The following is a 27,858-nucleotide window of genomic DNA, read 5'->3' as shown; positions in this document are numbered from 1 at the left end:
TCATAGGGTATTCATATAGCCAGCTTTAATAGATACTGCCAACCAGTTTTCCAAAGTGGTTGTACCAATTCATGTTCCCACCCACCAGCAAGTATGAGAATTTTTTCCCCATATTCTTGAGAATGTTTAATATTGACTTTCCTACTTTAGTTATTCTGGCTTTGTGCAATTGTATCATTTTGTGATTTCAGTTTCCATTTGCCTGATGACTAATGCTGTTAAGCACCTTTTTATATATTTTCTGGCCATTTGGATAGGCTCATTTGTACAGTGCCTGTTCAAGTCTTTTGCCCATTTTTCTACTGGGTTATTGGCCTTTTCATTGTAGAAATTCTTTACGTATTCCGGATAAGAATCCTTTGTCAGTTTACATATAGAGATTGCATATCTTCTCCCACTTTGTGGCTTATTTTTACACTCAGTCATATTTTTTGAGGGAAAGATTAATTGTAATGATCAACAACTTAACAATATTTTCCCTTTATGATTAGCATCTTGTCTCCAGTTTAAGAAATCTTTTTGCTTATCACATAGATGTGAAAATATTTTCCTATGTCTTTTTCTGAAATCTTTATTTTGCCATCCACTTTTGGACCTGCGAACTCATATGGAATTGATTCTTGTAAATTATATATGGAAGAGGTCGATTCATTTTATCCACATGGATACTGAAATAACCCAGCATCATTCTCCAAAAAGGTCTTTTCCCTACGCATTGCAAATATGTTTACCTTTGACATAAATTAGGTCACAGGTTACCAAATATGTGTGGGTCTGCTTCTGGTCTTTTCTACTTCTTTGATCTATTTGTCCACACTTGTGCCAATACCACATTGTCTTAGTTACAATAGCTTTGTAATACATCTGGACATCTGCTAGTTACTACCTGTAAGATTGCTTTGACTATTCTTGAACTCTTGTATTTCCATATATATTTTAGAGTCAGCTGATTAATTTCTGCAAAAAAAAAACCCAAAAAACCCTCTAATTTTTACCAGGCTTACATTCAATCTACTGACATCTTAATATATTGAACTTCTAATCCATGAACCCCATCATTTGTATATCTTCTTCCTTTCATTAATATTCTTCAGAGGCTTATATATCTTTCATAATTTTACATTTATATTCATAAGGGATTTTGGTAATTTTCCATTCTTGTATCATCTTGTTGGGTTTGGGGATGAAGATTATCCTGGCCTCATAAAATGTGTAGAAGAGTGTAATCTTTTTTGCTGTTTTCTAGGCGAGTTTGTATAAGATCGGTGTTTTTTTTTTTTTAAAAATAAGTATTTAGAGGGAATATCATAGTTGCTTTTCAAAAAATTATTAAATGTGTTATTACATATAAAGCACCTAGAAAGTATCTGGCATTTGATAAGTGCTATAAAATGTTAACCGTCCTGATGTGCTTGACTATCGATTTTCCTGTGTAAATTATTACATTAAAATGCCGGAACAGAATGGCAGGTTTTACACAAAAACACCTATATAAAGAGGTAATGTGCTTTAAGCCATTCTTGAGAAGTCACCCTTCAACTTTTATTCAATTTTCAATTGACTACTCATTATATTTTCAGAGAATATTCTATTTCGATTTTTCAACCATTCTGTTGCCATAAAAGTTAGATTAAGACTACATAAATGAGAGCTGGGTTTTGACAGAACATAATTTTAAATAATGAATATAGTTAACTCCATCTCATACTCATGAAGAATTTTTTGTAGCTGATGGGTATACACTGAGTTCATGACACATCTAATTTTTTCTCTTACTACAATCATCCTGTAGCCCTTCTTTCATTCCCAATCTCTGCCCTCTCTCCCCCGTCTCCCTCCAGTGGAAATTTGCAAAGTTACCTCCATTCAGTCTCCACATTCTGACATCCACTCACGTCTCAACCCCGATCTTTTCTACTCCTACCGCTCCCCTGAAATGACTCGTTGCCAAGGTCCTCCCAAACTGCCATGTCATTACGGTCATCATTCTGTCCTCAATCTATGTGATCACAGTGGCATTTAGCACTACCGACCGCATCTTTCTGGAAACATGCTCTATCCTTGAATTCTATGACAGCACATGCTTACTGCTTTCCTATTTAATTCAATTTCTATTTACAGTTTTAGCTGACTAATCTTTATATATATATATGTGTGTGTGTGTGTGTGTTTGTGTGTGTGCGTGTGTGTGTTGAGCTCAATCTCTTAAAGCATGTAGCTTCATTCATCTTCTATGACTGTTGGCCCTTAAATGTATCTCTCTCAAGTACAGTGTATTTCTTTTAGCTCCATTTCAGTCACCTCATAGACATCCCCGTTTGGAGGTTTCTCAAGCATCCCAAATTCAACGCCATCTAAAATTGGGCCCCTGCAGTTCTTCTCCTGGCTGCTCTTACAATCCTCTCTCTTGGTAAAAGGCAAGATGATCTTTCCAGACCCACAGACAAGAGGACTGAGTGCCATCCTTGATCTACTCTCTCCCTCACCCCATAGTCAAGCAACTGTGAAGTCCTGCTCACTTTAATCTCTTAACCATTCTCTGATTTCACTTACATGTGTTTCTTTTTCCAGTGCCCTTATTTGAAAGTCCAGGCAAACATTAACTTATCAGGAGCTCTACAACTGGCTCTTCTCTGGTCATTCGTAATTGCTTGTGTACCCACTGCAGTCAGAATGATCTCTTTAAAAGCTGAATCTCAGAATGTCATGCCATTGCTTGAAAATATCTGTTTAATGTCTGGCTCTACCAAGGGAATGTACTCTGTTTTGTTCAAGTATATCATCAACATTCAATATGTTTGTTCAGTGATAAATAATAAGAAAAAGAATCAAAAATTGTTTTACAACCTACAAATAAACGTTACATTTTCCTTTGACATGTAGGTAAGGACTTCTCCAAATATGACACTGTTTAGTTTAAAAGTTTATAATCAACATGGCCAGAGCTTATAAGTAATATCACATAGTATGAGGTGTGCACTTAATGCAAGAAATTATTTCCTGGGATTGAGCACACTAATTTATCCAGCTCAGGCCTCTGTTCTGAGAATCACACATGAAAGGGCAGAGAAAGAAATGTTTTCTATGACCTGGTCAGTTAATCATATATTTTCTGAGTGACTATTAGATGCCAGATAGGATGGGCTATCCAGTGGAGGGAAGTGGGAGTCAAGGCCTCTGGTAATTATGAGCAATGGCAGAATACGGCAGATGCCAGAAAGATATCTAAGATGTCGGGGTGCAAAAGAGAAAGGTGGACTCGAATCCAGCCAAGGAACTAAGAAAACCAGTGTGGGTAGGAGACTTCTGAAAGCTCTGAAGGAGGTAAGAATTAATTTGGATAGAAACTGGGGAGAAAGTATTTACAGGGAAAAGAATAATCCGAATGAATATTGACCTGGCATAATGTAATTGGCACCTTTACTTTGACTTGTGAGAGGTTACAGAGGCCTCAGCTTGGGCGGTGGCTTGGGTGGTCACGAATGGAAATGTACAAAACATAAACGGACAAGATTATGTGTCAACACTGATCTACCAGATTTTATGGGTTGGGAGATGGTGATAAAAGCACGAGGAATGAAAAAAGGGATGCCAAGGGCCTCCCAGCCCATAAGATGCCTGTGCCAATAAGGAATAACAAAGCTAGAAGGAGACTGTGGGGTTAGGGGTCCTGCACACATGGAGGGAAAGATAATGCTGAATTTCCGAACTGCTGAGGAAGAGATGCCTGTAAGACACCAAGCAGGACTGGAAGAACCAGGAGAGCTTGGCCAGACTTCAACATTCCTACTAAATTATCTTTAATCATCACACTGTGAAACCATAATCCATAAATTTTATCTAAAGCATCCCCAAATCCTTCATACGAGTTTGACTACTTGTATGAATCTTAACATTTCACTTGCAGATAGCATTCATTTTTAACATCCCATGCCTACTTAATTAACAACTGCTTTCCATACAGTTTGTTAAAGGTTCATTCTGTCCTTGCTCTTGCATCCCAGCTACTGTTTGTGTCCTAAACTTAATGCTGAAAATTCCAGTCGGACTACAGAAGAGATAAGTCTAACTAATGATGCCTTCTTTTCAGGCGAATTATTTCATTTTGAAATTCTATTGCAAGAGAATAACAATAAAGTATTGGTTCCACTTTTAAATAAATAAGGGGTTATTTTGCTGCTGAAAGTTTTCATTCAAATGACTGATCAGATCTCACGTGTCTGTTTAAAAATGTCTGACTTAGGTCCTTACAAAATGACAGACTATGATAAACTAGATGGTAGTTGGGAGTGAGACAATGAGGCATTGTTTACACAGAAGATTAACTGGTTTAACAAAAGAGGTTCTTGGGTATCTATTGTATGTACAACTCAGAGATTTACTGGAGCTTTTATAATTTCTGCAAGGTTCTTTTTCAGCCAGCTTCATTAACTTGAAGTAAATCAAATCATGCAGAAATCTGGCTCAGCCAGAAAGCAACCCAGGAAGATAGAATATGAAGAAAAACAGACACAGGATGATAAGGTTTAGAATCTTTGGCATTTTTCATAAACATTTTGTTTGAAGATTATTAAATTACAACCCAGAGAGAGAGAGAGGAAAAAAAAAAAAAACAGTAAAACTCACTATTAGATCTTTTTACCTCAACTTTTCTTTACAATACATATATATATATTATATATATATAAATCTGCACATACAAAGTACGTGTCAACAAAATACAGTCTTTACAACTTAAACATTATTTGAACAGAAAGGTATTTGTATACATTTTATATATGCATAAAAATTGGGATTTTTACTTGGAGGGGGTTACAGTGAAACGATGAAGGCTGATATACTCAAAAAGACTTTGGGGGGGTACTTTTCTGGGAATGGGGTTCTGAGATATATTTTTATTATGTGTAGCCTATTTTGCTCAGGAACAAAAGATCCATTTGGATTGCTACAGCATTTTCACTTTCTTAAAAACGCAGGCAAATGAAGGGAGTATGACAATCAGATAAGCAGCCTCATACATTGGTCCCTTGCTGCTCAGCCTTTATCTTTCAAAACACTTCTCAGAATTCATTCATTCATTCCCCTCCCCCTCTTTCTCAAGCTATAATATTGAGATTTTACTTGGGAGATAAGCAAAAAGTCAAGTCAGAAGAAATGGCTATTTGAGGCAACCACATACTTTCAGGAAACCTTCAGGTTTGGGGTGAATGATCCCTTGGGGCCTTCCTGGGACATCCATTGCCAGCAACGGACCATGATGCAGGCTGGCATCCAGCACCAAGCAGCTTACTGAAATTTTACATATAGGTCTTTGGTAATTAAAGCTGAAAGATCCCTAAAGAATTGGGCTAATCCTGGTAATTATTTTAAAAAATCTATTTATAATATATATTATTTGGGTGGATGGTGACTATCTATCAAGGACTTGTTAACTCAGAGAAGAAAACGGACTCATGAACAATCATCTGAAAGGAGTGTAGGGGTGGGGAGTGAAAATAACTGAATCTTAATGAGAATCTGTTGGATGTGTGAAAACGAGTTCAAAGTCATGCTCGAATCCAAGTGGCCTCCTGGCTGTTCTCAAGGAGGGTGCTCAGACCCATGGAAGCCTTGCTTTATCTCCTACTTGAGAAGGGATGTTAGTCTTTTACCATCTCTGGGTTGTTCCCTTTTGCTGGGCTGACTCAAGATGCAACCAGGACACCCCTGCACACGGATGCACACACATGTGCATGCATCTGTGCCATGAAGAAGGGGGAGGATACAGACAAGGCTCCACACAGCACGCATTTCAGACTGACACCACGGATACCACTGAACGAGAGAGGATATTGGTCTAATCAGCCCAACACGGAATCGGGTGCTGGCGTCCAAGGTCGGTGTGTGTCCTAGAGTGCGCTGCGCTTCTTCCGAAGGGGGCTCTGGCTGCTGCCGGGCTTCAACTCTGCATACTGCACCTGTGAAAACAGACAGACGTGACACTGGCAGTTAGGTAACCCTAGCTCACCACAGTGTGCTAATGGCTCCCCGAGGACACACCAAGGCAAAGGAAGGAAGGTTCAAAGGTAATGAATCATTTTCTAAACACAGGAACATGGAGGGATTAATTGCAGGAAGGATTTGAAGAGTCATGCATCATTTCTTGAAACCAAAATATTAAAAGCAGATTTTTCTAATGAGATGCATGGGTTTCTGGGTTTCTACCTGCTCTCGGCACTGCTAGATGGTTTTAGTTCTGTGTATGCCCGTGTTCAACCAGAAAAGAGCTTAATAACAGCCTCTTGGGAATGTTTATCTTAGTATATGATACAGCAACTTACTAAGAATTATTCATTTAGAAATATCTAAGATCTTGGGGAAAAAGATCTCTGCCAATTACATACATTTCTTTTGCCAGAGGGGGGAGAGATGTTGAAATTAACGCTGGCCCCAGACTAATAAAGATTTCTCTTATAAATGAATTTCATTTACAGTGTAATGGCTAAAACATCTGTGACAAATATAAGCACGTGGGGAGTCCCCAGTGGCAAACTGTCTACTGTGTTATTAGCAAGTGCTCTTGGAGATACACGGAGATCTTGCTAGCTTACTGTACATCTTCCTCAAATGCTGTTTTGTTGTATCCCTCTGTATTCACGCCAACTCCAACTGGATGACCTCGCTCAGGGCTGGTGCCCAAACTGTGCACAGATAATCCTTAGCAGGGGCTTGATGGGAATTTCCATTCTTCAAGGATGCAGGCACAAACTCACATTGTGACTCAAGTGATGGTATGTTGCAGTCGTATTGCTTTGGTGTGTGGGCTTTGATAGGCTGATGGTGGAATGGCTTTATTTAAAGTATTGTATTACAGACCACATGTGCTCACTATTTTGAGTATTTGTGCCAAACTCCCCAAGGACATCCTACCCCATCACATAAACTGAGCTACACTTGGTGGAAAGCAGATATGTGAAAAAAGCATGCTTTCTTTAGAGTGTCTTGTGAAGGTTCCCTAGGGGATGACACGCCTGCCAATCTTCAAGGCCAAACAAACAGGGGCCAAGTTACTATTTTACAATCATGCAATGCAATGTTAACAAGGAAATTCATATTTATAGAATGCATTTTAATAGATAATTATATCATTAAATGAAAGTTAAAAGATAAAGCATCACAAGGTCTATTTTAATCTCTAGAAGTTGGAATGAAGAGGAAAGAAACTCTCCGGGGCCTTTCAGCCTTACGTCTCTGCAATCCACCCGGAGCTGCTGGGAAATGAATTATGGTACAGTGGCCTAGAAATTGATACTTGATTTGGGATTCTCTCAGACAATAAAAGATTGTGCCGTTGATCGTCATGATGGCATTTCATGCCACGGTCTCCCCATCTACCTATTCTATGATTTCTCTTCTCCATTAGAGAGGTCTTTGCCTGCCCTCCCGCCTCTGGATTTATAGCAGCCTGATCTGCAGGGGCCTGAATTAGGCTGCTCTATGGACTTTCCGGTATTGTTGCCTTGGTTAACCTCTGTGTATCCAAAGAAAAGGGACACTGCTGGACTAAGTGACCATTACCTGTGAATAATACTTCTGACTGATCTCAAATTATTGCATGCTGTCTCTGCCTCTATGTGTATTAGAGTAAGTGGGGGCTTTGCCCTCAGCATCTTTAAGTCTTCAAAGGGAAAGGGATAGGAGGGTGGCCTAGGAGATAATCGGGGCAAAGAAGAATCAAAAGAGTAATCCTCTTGCCCCCTACTTCCCGTAGAATGCCTGCCATCCGGAAGAGGAGGAAAATAAGCAGGCCTCCCCCAGCTCTGGATCTCACGCTCTCCTACTCGCTGAGCCCATCTTATCCTCTTTGGGAAGGCAAACGATCAGAAAAGGGACAAACCTCACTGCACTACAGCCTCACAGTGTGAGTTCCAGATCATTCTTAAGTAGCTCTTTTTCAGGATAATTTTCCCCAATCATCTCATGCTTCTGGACAAAGGTTTTCTTGCCACCTCTTTGCAAGGCAGGCCTCTTTAAGGATTTTCTGATTCGTTATCTCAATGACTCACACAAGCACAGCCCTGTGCTCCTCTGGCTCTGAGGCAGGCCAGACTTCGGGGTCGGGGCCCCTGTTGGGGGTGAGCGTTCATTACATACCTTTTGAACATCAGACGGTACTCTGGAGAGGAAGTCTAGTAGCTCATTATTGTCGATGGCGTAGGGATTTCGAAACTTCTTAGTAAATTTATTTATGCCTGAAATACAGAAATATCGGGAGATCTCTGTCTGTCTGCTGATGTCTCTCTATCCATCTATCTATCTTTAAAAACTCACCTGACTGGGACAGGGGAAGCAATCACAAGTAAAAATTAGTGTGAAAACAATTACTGGACCTCAAGTCATGCACACGTTGCTGTCATGTGGAATCATTCACAAATGTCTTTTCTTGGAGGAAGGAAAGGGGGATCATTGGAGAGGGGCTTTGCCTTCTTCAGCTGTGAAAATCCCATTACAATTCCATCAGCAGGGCGGCAGAAACACACACTAAAACTGTGGAGCTCACTGGTTTTTTGGACGACACTGATTAACAGCCTCCTTTGCTAGGAAAATGAATGTCCCAGATGGGAAAAGGCCTTCACTAGCCCAAACAAGTCTCTGCTTGGGAGCTCTGGACCAAACCTAGCAGCAGGAGGTGGAGGGTGGGAGTTGTTTTTCTGTTGTTAAAAAGAACCCACAAGAAATCTATCTCCCGCCCCCCGTCCAACTCATTTTCACAGGTTTCTCTTCTCTCACTGCAGAACAGAACTTGACATGTTGATTTTACTTTGATGCTGCAGGAAACTGTGAAAAGCTATTATTGGAAAATTATCTTACTGTGGTTGCTAGCTTAATTTATGGACCGTGGCACTGGTGCGAGGGTTTGGCTAGGCCATGAAGTCGGTGCTGATTGAGGACAACGGTGATTAGAAGGGGGTGTGACGTTTAATTTGTCCTTGGTGGCGGCACCTTGGGCAGGTGGGCACGTCCAGGACAAGCTCTGCCCACGGTTCCCTCTTCAGAGGGAGGCGCCCCTCCACCAGCTTTTGTCTCCTCTGCTCCTAGGAGCTTCTTGGAGGTGTGTGTGCCTGTACCCAGAGTTTATAAACGTGGTCTTTTCACTAAATGTCAACCCTTTGTGCCGAGTCTTAGAAGCAGAAGGTGGCCTTCTGAAGTTTGCCCACAGAGTGGACCATATCTGAAGTCCTTGTCAATCTCCGTGATGCTGAATGTTCACCTTGGTGGTACCCTGACTGGCTCTTACTCTGAAGGCAAGGTAACATTAACCTGTTCAATAGTCTACAACACAGTAGAGGTTTGATGTTTTTCTTCTCTCATTAAATATTATCTTGCCTTCATCTAAGAACTGGACTTTCGGCATGCCATTACACCTGACACAATGCCAAACTCCTGGTAGTTTCTTTAGAGAGGGTCGGGTTCACATCTGCTTGGCAAATGGGACCTGGCCATGTTCATAAGTCAAGGGTGCTTGTTGACTGGGCTGGGGAAGACTTCCTGCAAATAGCCCACTTTTTCTCAAGTCAGAGCCACTCTATGCCTTTCTTCCCTCTACCTCCACAGGCAGCTTCATGTTTCTAGCTAAAATTTCCCCCAGTGTTCCTTTAAAATACTCTCCACTGTGTTATTCTAAAGACATTTAATTGTAGCAGGGGCTTTCTGGCAAAAGAAAACAGACAAGGCAAAATGATGAAGGGAGACAAAGACGTATTGAGGAAAGATATATCTTCTATTGTTAATTATATATAGTGTGCGCATCTGGAGTCTTTACAATGAACAGCCAGGCAGGGATAATATCACAGCCGATCAAAACACTGCATTCTTAGTCACTGAGTAGATTATAAACCTGCCCAGTAGCTCAAATGCACCAATAAGGGCAGAAGAAGTCCACAAAGCACTCCGACAGTCTATGTTTGAAAAATTTTGTTAGAATAAAAATTATAAGGAACTCAGATTGTGTGCTTCAAAAGCACATCTTGTTTTTTCTAAGATGTCACAGGCTCAAATGTCAGTAATTCCACCATATTATCTACAGTGTAAAACCAAGTGTCAAGAGGGGATCATAGAGCCTGTGGTCATCTTTAAAGGGCAACTGGGCAAGGAACAAGGGTTTGGGAACAAGAATAGCTGGGTTCCAGTTCTGGCCTCACCATGTGCTATTAGCTGTAGTTTCAGACAAATTACTTAACCTCCCTGAACCTTAGATTTCTTATATTAAAATTTGAATAATAAAGACCTATATTATATAGTTCCTTGGGTTGAAGGGAGAATCACATTGGACAATAAAGGCAAGAGGATTCTACAATCTGAAATTCCACCACAATGAAGGGGGCTACCATCATTACTGTAGATGTCAATAAGCCAAGAAAACAAAGCAGGCGGTGATGGAAGAGTCTTTATACTGGCAGGTATGTGACTACATACCAAATTTGGAAGTTGTGGGTTTCTCCAGTAGCATGCTAGATGTACCTTTAGATTTTTTTCACCTAAACGATACAGATAGAGCATATCTGCCGTAAATTTTTATGGTTTTTTTTTTAGCCAAAGAAAGAAAGTGGGATTTCAATACCAAGGGATTCACATTTGGGAAAGACACTATAATTTAATGATGATAGATTGAATAGATCAGTGGATTGGAATGAGCCCTCTGGTTAAAAAAATAAATCACTCGGAGAAAGAGAGAGGAAAAATCGCATGGCTGCTTTGCACATATGGTCACTAGGGAATAGACACTTGAAACTGAATTAGAACACTTTATGAGTGACTGGCATGTAGCCCTAACTGCAAAATACTGCTGGGGATGGGCGAGATGGGGCAGAGGGTCCCTGCTTGCTCCTGTATCAAACACTAAGTGTCTTCCATGTGATATATATTGCACTATCAAATGGAGGTACAAAGTTAAATAGTCACAGTTTCTTTCAAGCAGCTCAAAATCTGGCTTGGAGAGTTTGTAATCTACCTGGGAAATCAGAAGTGGCTAAGATCAGAACTGAAAAAGTATAATTAGAGCATCTATGATGAAGAACAGAATGGAAGGAATATGGAAACCTCTCAAAAGGTACAGAAAACCTCCATGGGATCTAATCCTCAAAGGTGCCTTGCCTTCTAGAAACACATACAACAAACAAATGACCAAAATTCAGTAGATACAGTTTTCTAGAGAAAATTCCAGACATCCCTCCTAAACCACTTCTAACTTAATTTTCATAATTACACTCCCAAATAAGAGAGGTGGTGAGCTCAAAAAATGCCATCTATGTAGATCACAGGTATTAAACTTGCAGACTCATCCACTTATAAAATATTTGCCAAGTACCCACTAAAGATCTATTACCTATATGTAGCTGCACTAGGAATTATACGGTTAAAGAGGAAAGAAAGTATCTCACCATTTAAAACCTTACAATAAAGTTGGTGAGTCAAGGAATATTCCCCACAGCCATCATGAAATTAGGCTGCTTTCATAGACTTATGTTAAATAATTATGCTACTTAATAAATACTTATACAAAAATGTTATTTGGATGTAAAGAATAGGGAAATACAGAACACAGAGTTAAAAAATTTTGCTCCAAAAGGTTAAAAAACATCACACACAAAAATTTAAGGATCTTATCCACCACTTCAGGACTCAATGAAAATGAGTAACTTAGGATAAGAAATAGTCTTTTGATGCTTAATATGGTTAAAAGGAAAATTAGAAATTTAAGACGTATAAAGTTGTCTTCTTCTACGTGATAAATTCTCTGCCAAGAATACGATCATGTAAGAGACGTGCAAAGGAAAGTCCTGGATCTGTGCTAGCTAATAACTAACTTGTCTTGGAAAAGAATAAATCCTAACAGAATGGCAGAATATATTCCATGATGGTATGGCAGGTTTTACATGATGAGAAGAGGCAACAGGTCATGTGATAAGTCAAGGCTTATCTATGGTAAGCTCATCAATAAACTATAAACCTCTGTCTAAAACTAAAGAATGAGACACAGAACATAAAGATCAAAGGGTTATTTTCATCCAGGAGAGCATCTTAAACTCCATGCTATTTCATAATTTCATCCGTAAGTTGAACAATAAATAGAACAATGTCTCATTAAGTAGATGCAAAAAGTTGGTGTTGAAAAGCTGCCAAGAACTTGGAGGATAAGAGGAGAAGTCAAAGGGATGTGGGGTAAATTGAAAGATGGATTGGAATCCCAATACTGACAATCTAAGGAAGAAACATAGTATAGTCTTCTTTCTGGAGGGAGAGATGCAGAAAAGCAAATCAAGTATATACCAGAAGGATGAAGAAATCATGTGCAACAGTGTTTAACAAGCTGACTGTCAACTCACACCAACTTTTTAAAAAGAGCAAAACACTGGCCAAATGCTTATAATTCTGGATCAAGTTCTTGTTAGGGTTCGACAACAGTTTTTTTTTTTTTTTTTTTTTTTTTTTTGCTGTACGCGGGCCTCTCACTGTTGTGGCCTCCCCCGTTGCGGAGCACAGGCTCCGGACGCGCAGGCCCAGCGGCCATGGCTCACGGGCCCAGCCGCTCCGCGGCATGTGGGATCTTCCCGGACCGGGGCACGAACCCGTGTCCCCTGCATCGGCAGGCGGACTCTCAACCACTGCGCCACCAGGGAAGCCCTCGACAACACTTTTAAGATCTGTGTTTTAAATGTGATCAGCAAATGGATTGAGAAACTAACACTTAACGAAAAACAAGAAAGAATGAGATGATTCAATCTATACAGATAACATTCAGTATATGAGTATTCAGGGAAATGCTTTTATAAAATATGTATTCCTTCTTAATCAATGGGCCCCTGAAAAGCTCCATGCTCTCCTTCCTAAAGGTCAAATATGGGCCAATGTGCTGAAACTGAAAAACACAACAGAAAAACAAACAAAAACTAAGCATGGATATGAGACGACTTTCTCCAAGAGTAAGAGTCATGAAGTATTAAAATGGACCCCTGAAGAGGGAGTTAGAATATCTTTTCCTTTTCTAGGGCTTGTTACAAAGGAGACAGACTTTATGTAATAGGATTTTCACCTCCTGGATAAAATACAGAATGGATTATGAATGGATTATGTTCTTTCAAAATCATTCTATTTCTGAAATGTTATGAGTTATTCCATTTTTCCCATGACTTTTCCCATTTCTGAATGTCTAGTTTGGCCTTTCTCATCAGCAGGATTCTGCCTGGGTTCTCTTTGGAAATGGTCTACATTTAATGGTTTTAGAAATATTATAGCTCCCCCTCACCCTGGCATTTGCAGGCTTTCAGCTTTTGCTTACAGATGAATGCATCTCAACACAGTCACCTATATTTGGAACTTCTCTGAACCTCTCTTAACATCTGAAGATCCCTAGAAGTAACTACGGTTAAGAACTGAGCAGTGGTCACAGGAGCTGAGCAATGGAAAACGAAAACTGATAGATTCTTCCAGAAAAGTGTTGATTGCTTTTCCAATTAACTAACTGCAATGCACTCTCCTTATATCAACCCAACGCCCACCCAGCAACAGACACAAATATTCACGAAGTTGCTTGTAATTTTTCCAATTGCTAGCTTGAGTAGGAAATCAAGTCCTGACATTTATTTCCAGTTTGCAGTTTTTGTTTCTACTTTTTTTAAAAGCAGCTAAACTTTATATAGGCTCACCATTTCCCCTGGTAAATAATAGCTTTTTCTTTCCTTTCAGGCACTGGTTAGGTAGTCACTGAGGGTCCCTCCCTTTCACCTCACTGCTTCTGGATTTAAGTATTGGGTTAGGTTATTTTTTTCCTTCCAGGGGAGATAAAGTGTCAGGAGCAGGCTAGCAGTGGCTAGATCTACTTTTACATAATATAAAGGGCAAGATGCAGGTGTTTGCTCACTCTGAATAACAGTGTTTCCTGAAAGTTACTGGGCCACAGCAGTATATTATTCAAGAGTATTTATGACTCTGAAAGCCCAAAGGGAAATAGCATGCACAATCACATTTTTATTTGATTGCAATTATGCAAGCGGCCTATAAATATCTATGCTAATCGTTCATGTAACTGGCCTTTTCAGGGAGGTCCTGGAAGTTTTTGTTCCCCCAATACTTTTCTTAATCTCATGTTTAATTGCCAACAAGAGCACATTTAAAGTTTATAGCCACACTTTAAAAATGAGTTATTGGTTCTTACCTGGAATTGATTGCTAGCAAAAGGACCGTGCCAAACTTACCCCAGATTAAAATGATGTACCGCAGTGGAATGAAATACAAAGTGATGGTGGCGACTGCCAGTATCAAACAGGCCAGGAAGGAAAGGAATGGGACCGTCCAGTTAAACGTGCTGTAGACAAACCACATACATGTCATTTTCTCTGAGGCTCAAGAACAGCTGTAGATTCATTTTGCCATGTTTACTTCTTAGTTTATACACATGAGAAAGGTCTATTGGAAATGTTTCTTCTCAAAACTTGGAGATAAAATCTGCCAAACTGATTGGGCAGTAGAAAAACATTCTTGAGGAGAAAGTCACAAGACCAACTGCCATTCGGCTTGTCAGAATCTTGGTGACTTTGCCTTCCTGGAACCGACAGTACTGAAGAGACTTTGGCTCTCCAAAGTGATTAAACACTGCAATACTGTTATGTGGCTCCGTGCATGCAGAGCTTCAAAATGAAAGGTGAGTCAGGTCACTTCAAAGTCAATATTTCTCTCTCAATTAACACATGGTTGCCAGTAAATATTGAGAAAAGGGAGGATATTAGTACAGTGCTTTTGCATTTTTCTAATAACTTATATTTAGAATTTCCAGACTCACTGACTCCAGAAGGTTCATAATGCCCTGAAATGGGCTGGGGAGCATCTGGCTATAAACCATTACACCACCAACCCATAGACAATGTAGGGAATGTTGCCGTACATTATTTTCACAAGGCCCTTGGCTCCTTTTGTTCTATCTATTGCCTGCTTTGACTTGAGATCTAGAATATGGGATGTAGAACTGAATATACTATGGAAATCCTTGCACAATCCTAGAAAGTGATCATTAAATCCAGTGCCCTGATGAGAGCTCATGAGTGTCTGGGGCATTTCTTCTTCTGGGCCTTCATCTTTACTGAGATGAAAGATTTATTTCTGTTGTCTGTTTTTTTGGTGGGGTGGGTGTTTGGGGATTTGGGAAGAGCAGCTTATAATAGTTATTGGGCATTTAATATGTGCCACTGTCCTAAGATTTTTTTTTTATATATTTAGATTGTAATGCTCACAAGTAAGGATTATCCCCCTTTTACAGATGAGCAAATCAAGCCTGAAATTAGGAGTTTGGTGTTAACATATACACACTACTATATATAAAATAGTTCAACAACAAGGACCTACTCTATAACACAGGGAACTATACTCAGTATCTTATAATAACCTATAATGGAAAAGAATCTGAAAAAGAATATATATATATATATATATATACACACAAACACACACACACACACACACACATATACATACACAACACTGTAAATTAACTATACTTCAATAACAAATTTAAAAATATAAGAGCAATCCAGTTATACCTCACTCTCTTGTTAAAAATTGTTATTAATATTTTAAATCTTTGCCTATGGAGAGATACAATATTATGTACACATGTGTGTGTATTTAATGTCTTACTTCTTTAAAATATAAGCAAAGGTGAATGCATTTTAATATGACTGTTGGTCATTTTAATGTGTTTCTTAGTGATATCTAGCTTATTTTCTTGCAAGAGGCAACTATTTAGGGAAGTGCTTAAGAAAATTGATTTTATAAGCAAACTGACATGGGTTTGAGTTCAAGCTCTACCTCTAAAAGTTGAGTGACTAGAGGAAAGTGTTTCAATCAGTCTGAACAATAATTTATTCTCTAAAGAATGGGAATAATAATAATACCTATAGCATAGAGTTTTGCTAGAATTTAACAGGTACTTGCATTTACAATAGCTCTGGTAACACGTGAAAGATGGTTAGCTTAGTTTTCATATTAAATTTTTATCTTAAGTTTTGTTTCCAAAAAAAAAAAAAAGTTAGCTCTGCTTCTAGCACACTTGTAAAAACTCAAAAAAAAAAAAAGGAAAGACGTTACTATTTGTCTATCCCCACCCCCCTTGATGTTTTCTTCAAATAAAATCTCTTTGGATACTAAAGAAATCGGTCCTTTGTCATATTTGTTGCAAACATTTTCCCAGTTTGTTGCTTTCTTGTCTTTAAAAAAAATCTTGTTTATAATTTTTTAAAGATAAAAATTATGTATTTTACATGACTAAATTCATCAATTTTTTCCCTGTTGATTTTTAGATTTGGTATTTCTTGTAAAAGACTTCCCCTAGTCAAGTGACTTGACATCAAGAATTTGAATAATCAATATTTCCCCCACTCCTTTATCATATTGCTTTCTATGTTATTTTAAATGTCTACATATTTGTAGGTCCATTCCTGACTATTCTCTTCCATAGAAGAATTTGTAGTAGAACTTTTTAGTAGGCAACCTCACAATATTTGAGAAAATGTTATGGATGCCACAATTGCCCCTGTTATGCCAGGGCAAGAAATTTAACCTGCAAATATCTTTGCACAAGGACACAGGGATAGTACATGAATGTGTGATGCAGTATGGTTTGCAGTAGTTAAAAAAGAAAATAGCTTCAGTATCATCAATAAGATAATATCTAAATAAAATAAATATCTAAACTTATCTAAATAAAGAGGAAAAACTAAATAGATTTACATTCTGCAATACAATACAGCTTTAAAAAACAATGAGAATATGAAAAGAACACCCACACAAACACCTTTGCCCTCAACACAGAGGCTCAAAGCTAGATACAGTGAAAACCTAAGTTTCAGAAATATGTAAGTATGTATATATATACACACACACACACATACTGAGAAAACCTCTGGAGGATATACTCCAAACTGTGAATGATAGCTCAATATGATGGGGGGAGAGGGAAAGAAAGAGGGAAGATGGAGCTACAGAGAATAATGGGAAGCTTTCTGTTTGATTACTTTTATAATGGATGTATATCACATAATCAAAATAAATAAAAATATAAAATCAATAAATTAAAACTGAAATAAACAAGTAAAAACAAATACCAATCTGTGTGCCCTATTTCTGTTTTTGTTGTTGTTGTTGCTTTTTAAAGCAGCGACATAATAAGTGTCAGATCCCAGATGCCAATCCACAGGTAGGTAGCAACGAACCCATCTCCTTTCCATTAGGTGAGCCTAAGCAATGTACTCTACTTCTCTGTGCTTTAATTTTCCCATCTGTAAAGTGGGAATAATGACTTTCTACTTTATAGAGATGCTGAGGGGATTCAATGAATTAATAAATGTAAACCCCTTAAAAACAATATCTGGCACATAGTAATTATTCAGTAAGTGTTACTTAGCCTCATTTTTCTTGTTTTTATTGCACAAAAGTGACATAAATATGAAAAAAGCTAATTATATCAGGTAGCCTTTTGAAGATAATAAAAACTATGGAAAATGCATGGAACTACTTTTTATAAAGAAATATACATTATGGCTCCTTTTCTAAAAATAGCAAACCTGCCTTTAAAAAAAGTTAAATAATAGCTAAATAATTTTTAATACCCTGAAAAAAAAGAGAAGGCCACCATTAGGCTGACATAAAAATAAGAAAACATCAGAGTATAAAATATATTGCAAGAATTCTGGAGATTACCAACCTCCAAAGTCAATTTCACTCTAATAATTTCTGCCAAATATTGAAATTTTGAACTCCTGCATCTGTTACCTGCATGGGGGGCAGAAGATAAAGCCTAGGGCCTCCACAAAGGAAGATTCAAGTAGAAGAACACTGCATAAAATTTACATTTTCAGGGTAAGGATGAATTGAGAGAGACAGACAGAAAGACAGAGACAAAAAGGAAGAAAGGAAGGGAGGGACAAATCCACCATATATAAGTGGATGCAAAGAACTCTCTTGTGTGTCACGATGCTAGTGCCAGGATTTATCATCTGAGTTTATGCTACCAGTATACTCTGAAAAGCCTCAGCAAAAAATTTAATTAAAAAAAGAGATCCCAGGTTGAGTCACCCCAAAGTGACTCGAGCAATAATCCTCTCTAAGGAAATGCACTATCAACTCAGATATCTGAGTATGCCTCACACACACACAAATCCAAGGAATATGAGTTCATAATTAAAACTGCAAAATATAAAAGGACACACAGCATCATGAATAAGAGCCAGCAGAAGTAACAGCAAAATCCCAAACAAAAGTCTTCAAATACAGAAAGCAAACACAATGTGTTAAATAATAATGTTTAATAATTTAAAAGCCAAAAAACAGAGGCTTAAAAATATAGTCAAGGAAGAGATGATGAAAATGACCAAGAAGATTTGAAAACAAAGCAAGGAGAACTTTAAAAAGATATGCAGTGATTAAAGTTAAGACCCCCCAGGCTTCCCTGGTGGCACAGTGGTTGAGAGTCCGCCTGCCAATGCAGGAGACACTGGTTCGTGCCCTGGTCCAGGAAGATCCCACATGCCGCGGAGCGGCTGGGCCCGTGAGCCATGGCCGCTGAGCCTGTGCGTCCGGAGCCTGTGCTCCGCAACGGGAGAGGCCACAGCAGTGAGAGGCCCACGAACCGCAAACAAACAAACAAATAAACAAAAAGTTAACACCCCCATGCATGGATTAAACTGGATTTTAAATATCAGAGGAAATAAGGTTATGCAAGATAGTCCAAAGAAAGTACTTAGAAGGCATCACAAAGAGCAAAAAGATAGAAGATGTCAAAGAGAAGAGACATGGAACATAGATTAATTGACTGAATTGACTGGGAAGATGATAATAGTAACAATTAATATTAGACTGTGGTAATAAGCCATGCTGTAAACTCTAGGGTAACAACAACAACAGCAACAAAATGGCAAAAGGGTGCTTATATATAGAGGAAAATAGAAGAAAATTACAGAAAATAATGAAAAAAACCCAAATAACAGAGCAAGGGTAAAAAAGACACAATAAAAACCACAGATTTAAATCTAAGTATATCAGCAACCACATTAAATTTGCATGCACTACATGCTGCAAGTAAAAAACAGTGACTCTCAGAAACAAGAGAGATATCTAAAACATAAACAGGTTGAAAGAAAGTGATAGAAAACTTGTATTATGAAGAAAGCACCAAAAGGAAGACGGTATAGCCACATCATTAGTTAAACAAGACATTAAGAACAATTTTTAAAATCGGTCACTTTCTACTGATTAATGATCCAATTAAACAGGAAAATACAACAATTTTAACATGTACAAACCAAATAACATAACTTCAGAATATAGAAAGCAAAACCTGATCAAACTACAAAGAGTAGACAAATCCATGACCCCAATGGAAGGTTTTAACACACATCTTTAATTAATACAAGAAGAACCAAAAATAAAGACCAGTATGAGTATAAAAGATTTGAACACCATCAACAAATTAATCAATAAATGTATATAAAATAATGCACTCAATAACCTTCTTTTCAAAAATTATAAAAGTTGGCCATTTGTTAGAAATTAAGCAATATACTTCTTGGCAAGGAAGAAATAAAAATAGAAATTAGAAAAAAGTTTTTACTAAATGTGAATTGATAATGAGTATCAGTGCCTAAATGTTTGGCATGGAGTTAAGCATTTAGGAAACTGTAGCGCTTTAAATGCTTACGTTAGGAAAACAGAAAGATTGAAAATAAATGATCTAGTTATCCATCTTAAAGAGTTAGAATAAGAATAATAAATTAATCTGAAAGAAAGTAGAAGGAAGAAAGTAATAAAAATAAAAGTAGTAATTAATGGAAAAGAAAACAGGGAAGATTAACAAAGGCAAATGATGGTTCTTGCTAAAGACTAACGATTGATAAGTGACTGTCAAGAAGAAAGAAGGGAAAACACAATTTTGAGCATAAAAAAGTGAACAATGCTACAGATTCTACTGTCATCAAAGATAGTAAGAGGATTTTATAAACAACTTCACGTCAAAAAGTAGAAAATTTAAATGAAATGGAAAAACTCTTAGAAAATGACAACTTACAGAAACAGATATGAGAAGAAATAGAATAGCTGAACAGATCTCTATATATACTACAGAAACTGAATATTTAATTAAAATCTTCCCTGAAAGAAAACTCCAGGCCCAGATACTTCACTAGAAAATTATATAAAATCTTAAAGGAAGTAATTACAACAGGCTTACACAGACTCTTCCAGATAATGGTAAAGAGAGAACACTGCCCACCTATTGTATGAGTCTAGAATAACCTTCACACCATAAGAATTTTCAAGAACAGAAAACTATATATCAAATCTCACTGATGGTCACAGCTGCAAAAATCCTAGGCAAAAAAATTGTAAATAAAATCCCAGCATATATAAAGAGATTGGATAGCATGATGAAGCTGAGTTTATTCCAGAAATGTAAGATTGGTTTAATATTTGAAAATCAATCATAATAATATACCACATTAACAAAAATAGGAGAAAACAAAAACAACCATAAGGTTATCTCAATGAATGCAGAAAAATGTTTGACAAAACTCAACCTACATTCACGATAAAAACTCTCAGCAAACTAGGAATAAAAGGGAAATTCCTTAAGCTAATAAAGCACCTTTACAAAAACCTATAGAAAACAACATTCTTAAGGGTAAAATGTTGAAAGCTTTCTGTCTGAGATCATGTATGAGAAAGGAATGTTCACCAACACCAATTCTGTTCAACACTGTACTGGAGCTACTAGCCAGTACAATAAAGCAAGAAAACAAAGTAAAATGTATAAGGACTGAAAAATAAGAAAGAAAAAAAAATATTCCTAGATGATATGTTTATATAATACAACAACCAGAATAATAATTTTCATATAAAAATTAAGATAATTAAGTTTATCAAGGTTGATAGAGTCAAAGTCAATGTAGTAATATTAATTTCACTTTTATATCCCAGTAACAAACAGGTAGAGATGAAATCTGAAAAAAAAGATACCCTTTAAAATAGCATGAAACCGGGCTTCCCTGGTGGCACAGTGGTTGAGAGTTCGCCTGCCGATGCAGGGGACACGGGTTCGTGCCCCGGTCCAGGAAGATCCCACATGCCGCGGAGCGGCTGGGCCCGTGAGCCATGGCCGCTGAGCCTGTACGTCCGGAGCCTGTGCTCCGCAACGGGAGAGGCCACAACAGTGAGAGGCCCGCGTAACGCAAACACAAACAAACAAACAAACAAAAATAGCATGAAACCAAATACTTCAGACTATATCTCACAAAAATGTGTCAAATTTTTATACATAAAACTCTCAAATACTGAGGTAAATTAACGATGATCTAAGTAGATGAAGGAATATATTACATTCATATGTTAGAAAACATAAATTTTAACAAGATGTCATTTTTTTCCCAATTAATGCAATCCTTATAAAGATCTCAATGATCGTCTGCTTGTGTGCATGGTGTGTCACATGTGTTTATGTGTTGGATGCTAAAAGTGGAGATATGTACCAGACACATTCGTACACACACTGTCAGATTAGCCCTCCCAACAGCCAAGTCAGTTAAGTCATGTATTTTTCTCTTGGCAACCCACAGCTTTAGTGGTAAAATGTTTAAATGTTTCACAGTTTTTTAAAAATTTAAGACACAGAGGAAGAAGGTCAAAGCAATTTACCAAAAATAATACTCATAATAGTTAATATTTTTATGTGATTACTAAAGGCCATCCACTGGTTTAAACTCTTTATAGGCACTAATTCATCCAGGAATGTTATGAAGTAGGAATTATTATTATGCCCATTCTACAGATGAGAACTTGAGTCAGAAAAGGTAATAATGGGCCCCAATCACTTACTCCAGTATAAGTGGCAGAACTGGGATCTGAATCCAGAGAGTTGGCTCAAGAGCCTACACTCACTGTCTGTATAGTAGACATTTCAGAAAATGTAAGATGGCACATTTTACTCATTTAATCCACTGAATATTCCTGCTTGTAAGACTGAGGACTTAGTTCAAAGATACTGGCACTAACACTCAAAAACTTACTAGACCATCACTCCCGTTACCATGGAGTATCTTGTCTTTCATAGAATGCCCAAGATTGCAGAACTCTGATAAATCAAAGCTTTCCATCTCAAAATTAAACAATTTGTTAAATATTTTCATAGAAATCCCCGAACTTCCTGACTTGGCAGCTCCCTAAATTCTAAATAGGGAATCCCTGACTCAAACCTTTCAATGAATGAAAAAATCCAAGGAATCCCCATTCATTCATTCAACTCTTCAGGTTTACTAACACATCCTAAGAATGTCTTTGACAAAATTTCAAAACAAAACCCAGAAATTACTGTGATCACATCCAGTAAGGTGGGTAAAACTCCATCCTAGAGTTTCTCTCCCAACTGGGTGCCCCACTAGTTGACCTTTGTGTCAATGAAGTCATTATTTTTCTCATTTCCTAGGCATGGAAAAATGAAGTCCTCTGACTCTTCTACCCATGGAAACAGAAACGAGGGTCATAAAATCCTGTAGACCATTCTTTCCTGATTTACCCACATGATGCTTTCCTTCATACATGCATGGTATTCACCACAGTTTGTGAACTCTCTCCTCACAACTGGTCTCCTGTCCTCACCTTGGTCTTTCTGCCTTCATTCTCTGCCCCTTAAACATGTAACTTTAGATAAAATATAAGATCCATCAATCTATCATTCCCCACGTGCTCACCATCATTCAAACTTCACTTATCCTGCTTTCTCATCTTCGTTGCTTAATATTTCATAATATTACTTCAAAGAAGTTCTTCTTCCTAGGAGTGTGCCTTCTAAGCCTTACTCTGGAACATTTGCAGGGATGACTCCCCTGTCCTAGGTCTACCTTAATTTCATTACCTCCTCTGTGGAGATTTCCCTCACCACTCAAGGACACAAGTGTTGGAGCCACCACTCTATCATAACAGGACATACAAGATACCTCAGTATTCTGACCGACTCTGTCTGCTGCCTGGGATAATATAAACGTCACATGTTAAGCAAATAGTAGCCTGATGCATGCATACATTTGAAACCTGTATACAATGAAAGAAGGTAATTAGAGAATGTAGAGAAAAGAAAATACCGTTCACTCCATGTAAATGCAAAATCATCAGGGTCTTTGCTGTCAGGAGCAGGGAAGCCTTGCTCTGAGAGATTTATGTAAGTCTATCTATTTGTTAGCTGCCAAAAGTTGGGGTAAAAGTTTTTCCTGGTCCTTATGCGCTGAATTACAATGGAATTCCAACAGAGTTACACATGACGTTGTACTTGAATGCCCACTGGGAACTTTAAGGTCACTGTAGTAATGAATGGCCAAAGAATTAATAGGAGTTGAGCCTCATGTGCCTTCCTGTGTTGCAGCTGGGTAGAATAGTGCTCTGTTCATGGCTGAAAATACGTCTCAGACGTGGCCACCACAGCTGTGCTGGGCACAGCCGCCGTCAAAAGCACTGTAGAGCTGGGGGCCTGTTTAAATCGCTCTGACCTCTTCTCATCTGACACAGTTCCTTGACCATTATCAACTGCACAACAGCTACATTTGTCTATTAAGAGACATTCAAACATGGAGATACTTTTACCAAAGGACATGGCCTTCTTGCCTCAGTCTTGCCCCCACTCCATATCCTCTTATCTTCTTTGCTGCCAGTACCTCCCTCACTCAATTTTTTTCATTTGCATTTCCATCCACTCAAGGTCCTGCATGACCAGCCGCATCTCCAGGCTCTGCCACGTCCATCCCCAGTGGCACAGACCTACCGACACCCCTCCATCTCCCTGTATCTAGCACAGTCTTGGGCTTTGAGCCTCTGCACGAAGGTGCCCACCTACTGAAGCCCCCATTCATCAACTCTGTGCCCAGCTAGCTCTTCTCATTCTCGGAGATGCTGATAAGTTGTTGCTTCTTCAGAACTTTCCTTTGTTTCTCTCTCTCTCCTACAACCTTCCTGGGATGTAGGACCTCCCCCCGCATCCTACCTAACCTCTACCTAGTATCAATGCTATTCTAATTGTCTTATTAGTGTTCTTCTCCCTCGTTGGAAAATAGATTCCTAGAGAGAGGGAAGTGGGGAGTGGCAAGATGGGGGTGGGGGTTTAAAAGGTACAAACTACTCTGTATAAAATAAATAAGCTACAGGAATATATTGTACAACACAGGGAGTATACCCAATATTTTATAATAACTTTAAATGGAATATAATCTATAAAAATTTACTATCTTGCACACCTGAAACTAATATACTATTGTAATCAACTATACCACAACAAAAAAATGAATTAAAAATAAAGTATTATTTATTTTAAAAAACACACAAAGAAAGAGAATAGATCCCCAGAGGATAATGACATTATAGTGTAAAGTGAGGAGGGGAAGTTCAAACCGAAGATCCATGGCTTACTCGTTGTGTGATCTGGGCTTCATATTTAATCATTCTGTACTTCAGTTTCTTCATCTGTAAAATGGGGATACTAACAATCCTTACTCTGTAGGGTTGTTGGAATCATTTAATCCAATTCCTTTAAGTAACTCCTTAAAGAAGTTGCTATGTAAAGGGCTTAGAACAGTATCTGGCTGGCATGTGACATTAGTTGATGTTTCTATACCGCGGGCCTCTCACTGCTGTGGCCTCTCCCGTTGCGGAGCACAGGCTCCGGATGCGCAGGCTCAGCGGTCATGGCTCACGGGCCCAGCCACTCCACAGCATGTGGGATCTTCCCGGACTGGGGCACGAACCCATGTCCCCTGCATCACCAGGCGGACTCTCAACCACTGCGCCACCAGGGAAGCCCACATTTCTCATTCTTAAACAAAGCCAGTGCCTGAAACTCAAACACTGATAGTTGAATGTGTGAATGAAGAATTATAAATGCTCTCTTCATCATTTCACTATTTTCTACTGTCACTTATGTTTTTGCTAAGCAATATTGAGGGTACATTCAGGAATCATGTTTCAATTTATATGAAACCTAGAGAAATAAAGCAGATAAATATCAATGTACGTGACCAAAGCCCCCTACTGCTCTTTAATTTTTCTTGACATTGTTCATGGGAATAACAATGTGTAAGTTCAGTAAAAACTCACTACATTTGAAGATGACTTTGAACCTGTTTTTTTTAAGCAAAAGAAACATGTTTGCTATGCCAACAATAAATGGACACTCAAGGGCAATTTCATGTAATAAGGGATGGAGGAATAGCATCAGTAACCACAGAAAGTTCCATATTAGCTGTTTATATTTCCTGATGTTAATCACCACTTATTGATTTTCCTGCATCTTGATAGACAAAATTTCACTTGGCTTTTAGCACTAATTTTAGTCTCTTCTTTACCCATGTAATTTCTAAATATTATATTCTTTACTTAAAGAAACTAAAATGGCCAATAAAATAAGAAACAGTATTAATTAATCTTTAGAAAGAACAACATGGCTGACACAACTCTGGATTTAAAGGGGGAACAAACATCTACAATTCAAAAGAAAGAAAAAACCTGCTCTGTTCATTGGTATCATATGAAGACCAAGTTACGCAGAGTTCACAATGTATAAAACAAAATAAATAAAAAAATAAAAACATGAATCACAGAGTTTTTCTCAGTTGAAACTCCATTAGAGAATTTAGCCTTTATGCCCTAATGTAGGTGGATGGCAAGCTATGGGTTGGAGCTGAGTCAAATCTAGCCTGACATCTGTTTTTATAAATAAAGGTTTATTGGAATACATATCACATCCATTCATTTACATATTAACTATCTGCTTTTACACTTAAACAAGGGAGCTGAGTAGCTGTGACACAAACCATATAGTCCAAAGCTGAAAACATTTACTCTTGGTTCCTTTATGGAGAAAGTTTGTTGACCCCTGTCCTAAGCTGTCCATGTATGTGATGAATTAACTTTACATCTTTGCATCTGCAATGTTATTAGTTAGGTACCATTCTTTGGAGAACAGAGAAAAAAATTTCACTCAAGGCACTTACTGTATTCTGTGATTCAGATGAAAAAGCCTCCTTTAAAGCATATTTGCTTCCTTTTTTATTTCTGTATAGGACAATCTATTTTTTAATCTATAGCTTATCACTTAAACCAGAATATTTTTGAGAATGAATAGAGACACTATTAATAATTATGCTGGGACAACTGGTATAAATTGGGCCATACAGCCACCCTGTGAAACTGACAAGCCCAAAGAACACACCAACCAAAGTTAAAAGGCCCAGACTGTTGCTTTTGTTTTTTCTTTGTTTTTGCATTTTCTGATCCTATCCTTCCTAAGACTCCCCACCCTCGTTTGTCCTAGTGGATGGCAGTTTCACTTCACAACAACACAAATGTAGAACTTACTTTTTAATTCTTTCTCCAAAAGAAGCTATCTCCTCCAAGATGTTTTGAACAGTTGAGACAATATCCTGTACCATATAGATTCTTTCAATTAAGCCCTTTTTCTCAGATTCCTAAGAAACATAAAAGATTTAACTCAGTTACTTCATTTTTATTGGTCTGCTATAGAAATTATTATGCCATATTATCATAGCATGGTTATTATCAACAGAGTGACTTCAGAAGATAAATTTACGTTCTTCACAACTTATTTATTGACTCCCCCAGATCCCTGCCTACTCGTGAGATGTGACCACTTGTAGTGCGCAAGCATGTCGCTACCTCAATATCATGAGCTGATAAAGGGGAGCCCCACAGACAAAAGAACTTCATTTCCCTGTGGAGTTGCTGCTTCTCTCAGAGAATTCTGCAGTCCTTTCCATTGGCTGACCCTGATTTCTTCTGTCTTCACAAGGTTAGCTTACTTACCCTTCTCTCATTAGTCCTTCAGAAAGGTTTCCAGCAGGTAACAATAAGGCATGTTGGATATCCAGATTTTGGAATATATGGAATTCAGCTTCCTAAGAATATTACCCTTACTTCACTTATAGAAAACCTAAAATGTGTTTTACCATGTTAGGTAGCTAATGTTTATAAAAATAATTTAGAAATTACTCCCATATTGGAGAAAAGAGGATTCCCTGAAGAGTGGCATTTTCATGATATTTCTTATATTCTGATACCATATCCTAGCTCCCTTATGAACTCTACTGTAACTGGGATTTAGTTAGTGTCTTCTTAGCTCAGGCCTAGCTGGGTCACTGTAGCTGTCACATCTAACATATAGTACCTAAAACCTCAAATAAATCTAACAAAACATTTCTTTTCTACCTAAAATTTTACTTGGGTTAGAATTGTACTAAATTATTGAGCAAACATCTTCTAAATTTAAGAGACCATTTCTATAATAATCTTCTTTGCAGCAAAAGAAAAAAAAAATCATTCTCATCTTGTATTCTCTGTCCCATCAAACTGGACCCATGGATGCAAGAAGGAAAACACACCACCCCATACTGATTGCAGTGACTGGTAAAAGTACCAGTATGGCTGAAATGTCAAAGAGCACAAATTTCCCTTCTTGCATCTGCCCTTGTTTATGGAGCTACTGGCAGAAACAGAGCAAAGAGAGGGGCTGAGATTAGAATATACCATTGCTACCCCCTTTTGAGTAAGGGTGCTGGGCTGGTTTGAATAACTTCTTAAAATCTGTTCTGTACCCATTTATGCCACCATTCTGTATAGAAGGAGAGGTCATACTCATTGCTTCCTCTTGCAAAGTCAAACTCATAAGACATTTTTACTTTTTCACTCTAATTTTAAATTTCTTCTTTCCCTTATTCTCTTACAAACTCTAATTCTTCAAGTCGTTTGCATCAAAAATTGGATAGACTGTCAGAGCGACTTAAT

General features: G+C 38.0%; 1 protein-coding gene across 8 annotated transcripts in view; it reads right to left on the bottom strand.

Moving 5' to 3' along the window:
* Positions 1–3,776: 3,776 nt before the first annotated feature.
* Positions 3,777–27,858, bottom strand: part of MCTP2 (multiple C2 and transmembrane domain containing 2) — a 252,577-nt gene continuing 228,495 nt past the window's right edge. For 5 of the 8 annotated variants that reach the window (XM_049705578.1, XM_004271666.4, XM_049705581.1 and 2 more), the window contains 4 exons: positions 26,416–26,525; positions 14,235–14,344; positions 8,134–8,231; positions 3,777–5,957 (listed from right to left, as the gene is read on the bottom strand). In XM_049705578.1, coding sequence (XP_049561535.1) covers positions 5,889–5,957; positions 8,134–8,231; positions 14,235–14,344; positions 26,416–26,525 — 387 coding nt within the window. In that variant the 3' untranslated portion in view covers positions 3,777–5,888. Of the gene's footprint in view, positions 5,958–8,133; positions 8,232–14,234; positions 14,345–24,786; positions 25,040–26,415; positions 26,526–27,858 lie in introns of those variants that run through there. The other 3 variants (XM_049705585.1, XR_007475380.1, XM_049705582.1) reach the window with 3 other exon arrangements.

This window comes from Orcinus orca, chromosome 2, assembly GCF_937001465.1.
Source record: "Orcinus orca chromosome 2, mOrcOrc1.1, whole genome shotgun sequence".
Classification (NCBI taxonomy): domain Eukaryota; kingdom Metazoa; phylum Chordata; class Mammalia; order Artiodactyla; family Delphinidae; genus Orcinus; species Orcinus orca.
This window is presented reverse-complemented; position numbering and strand designations above follow the sequence as displayed.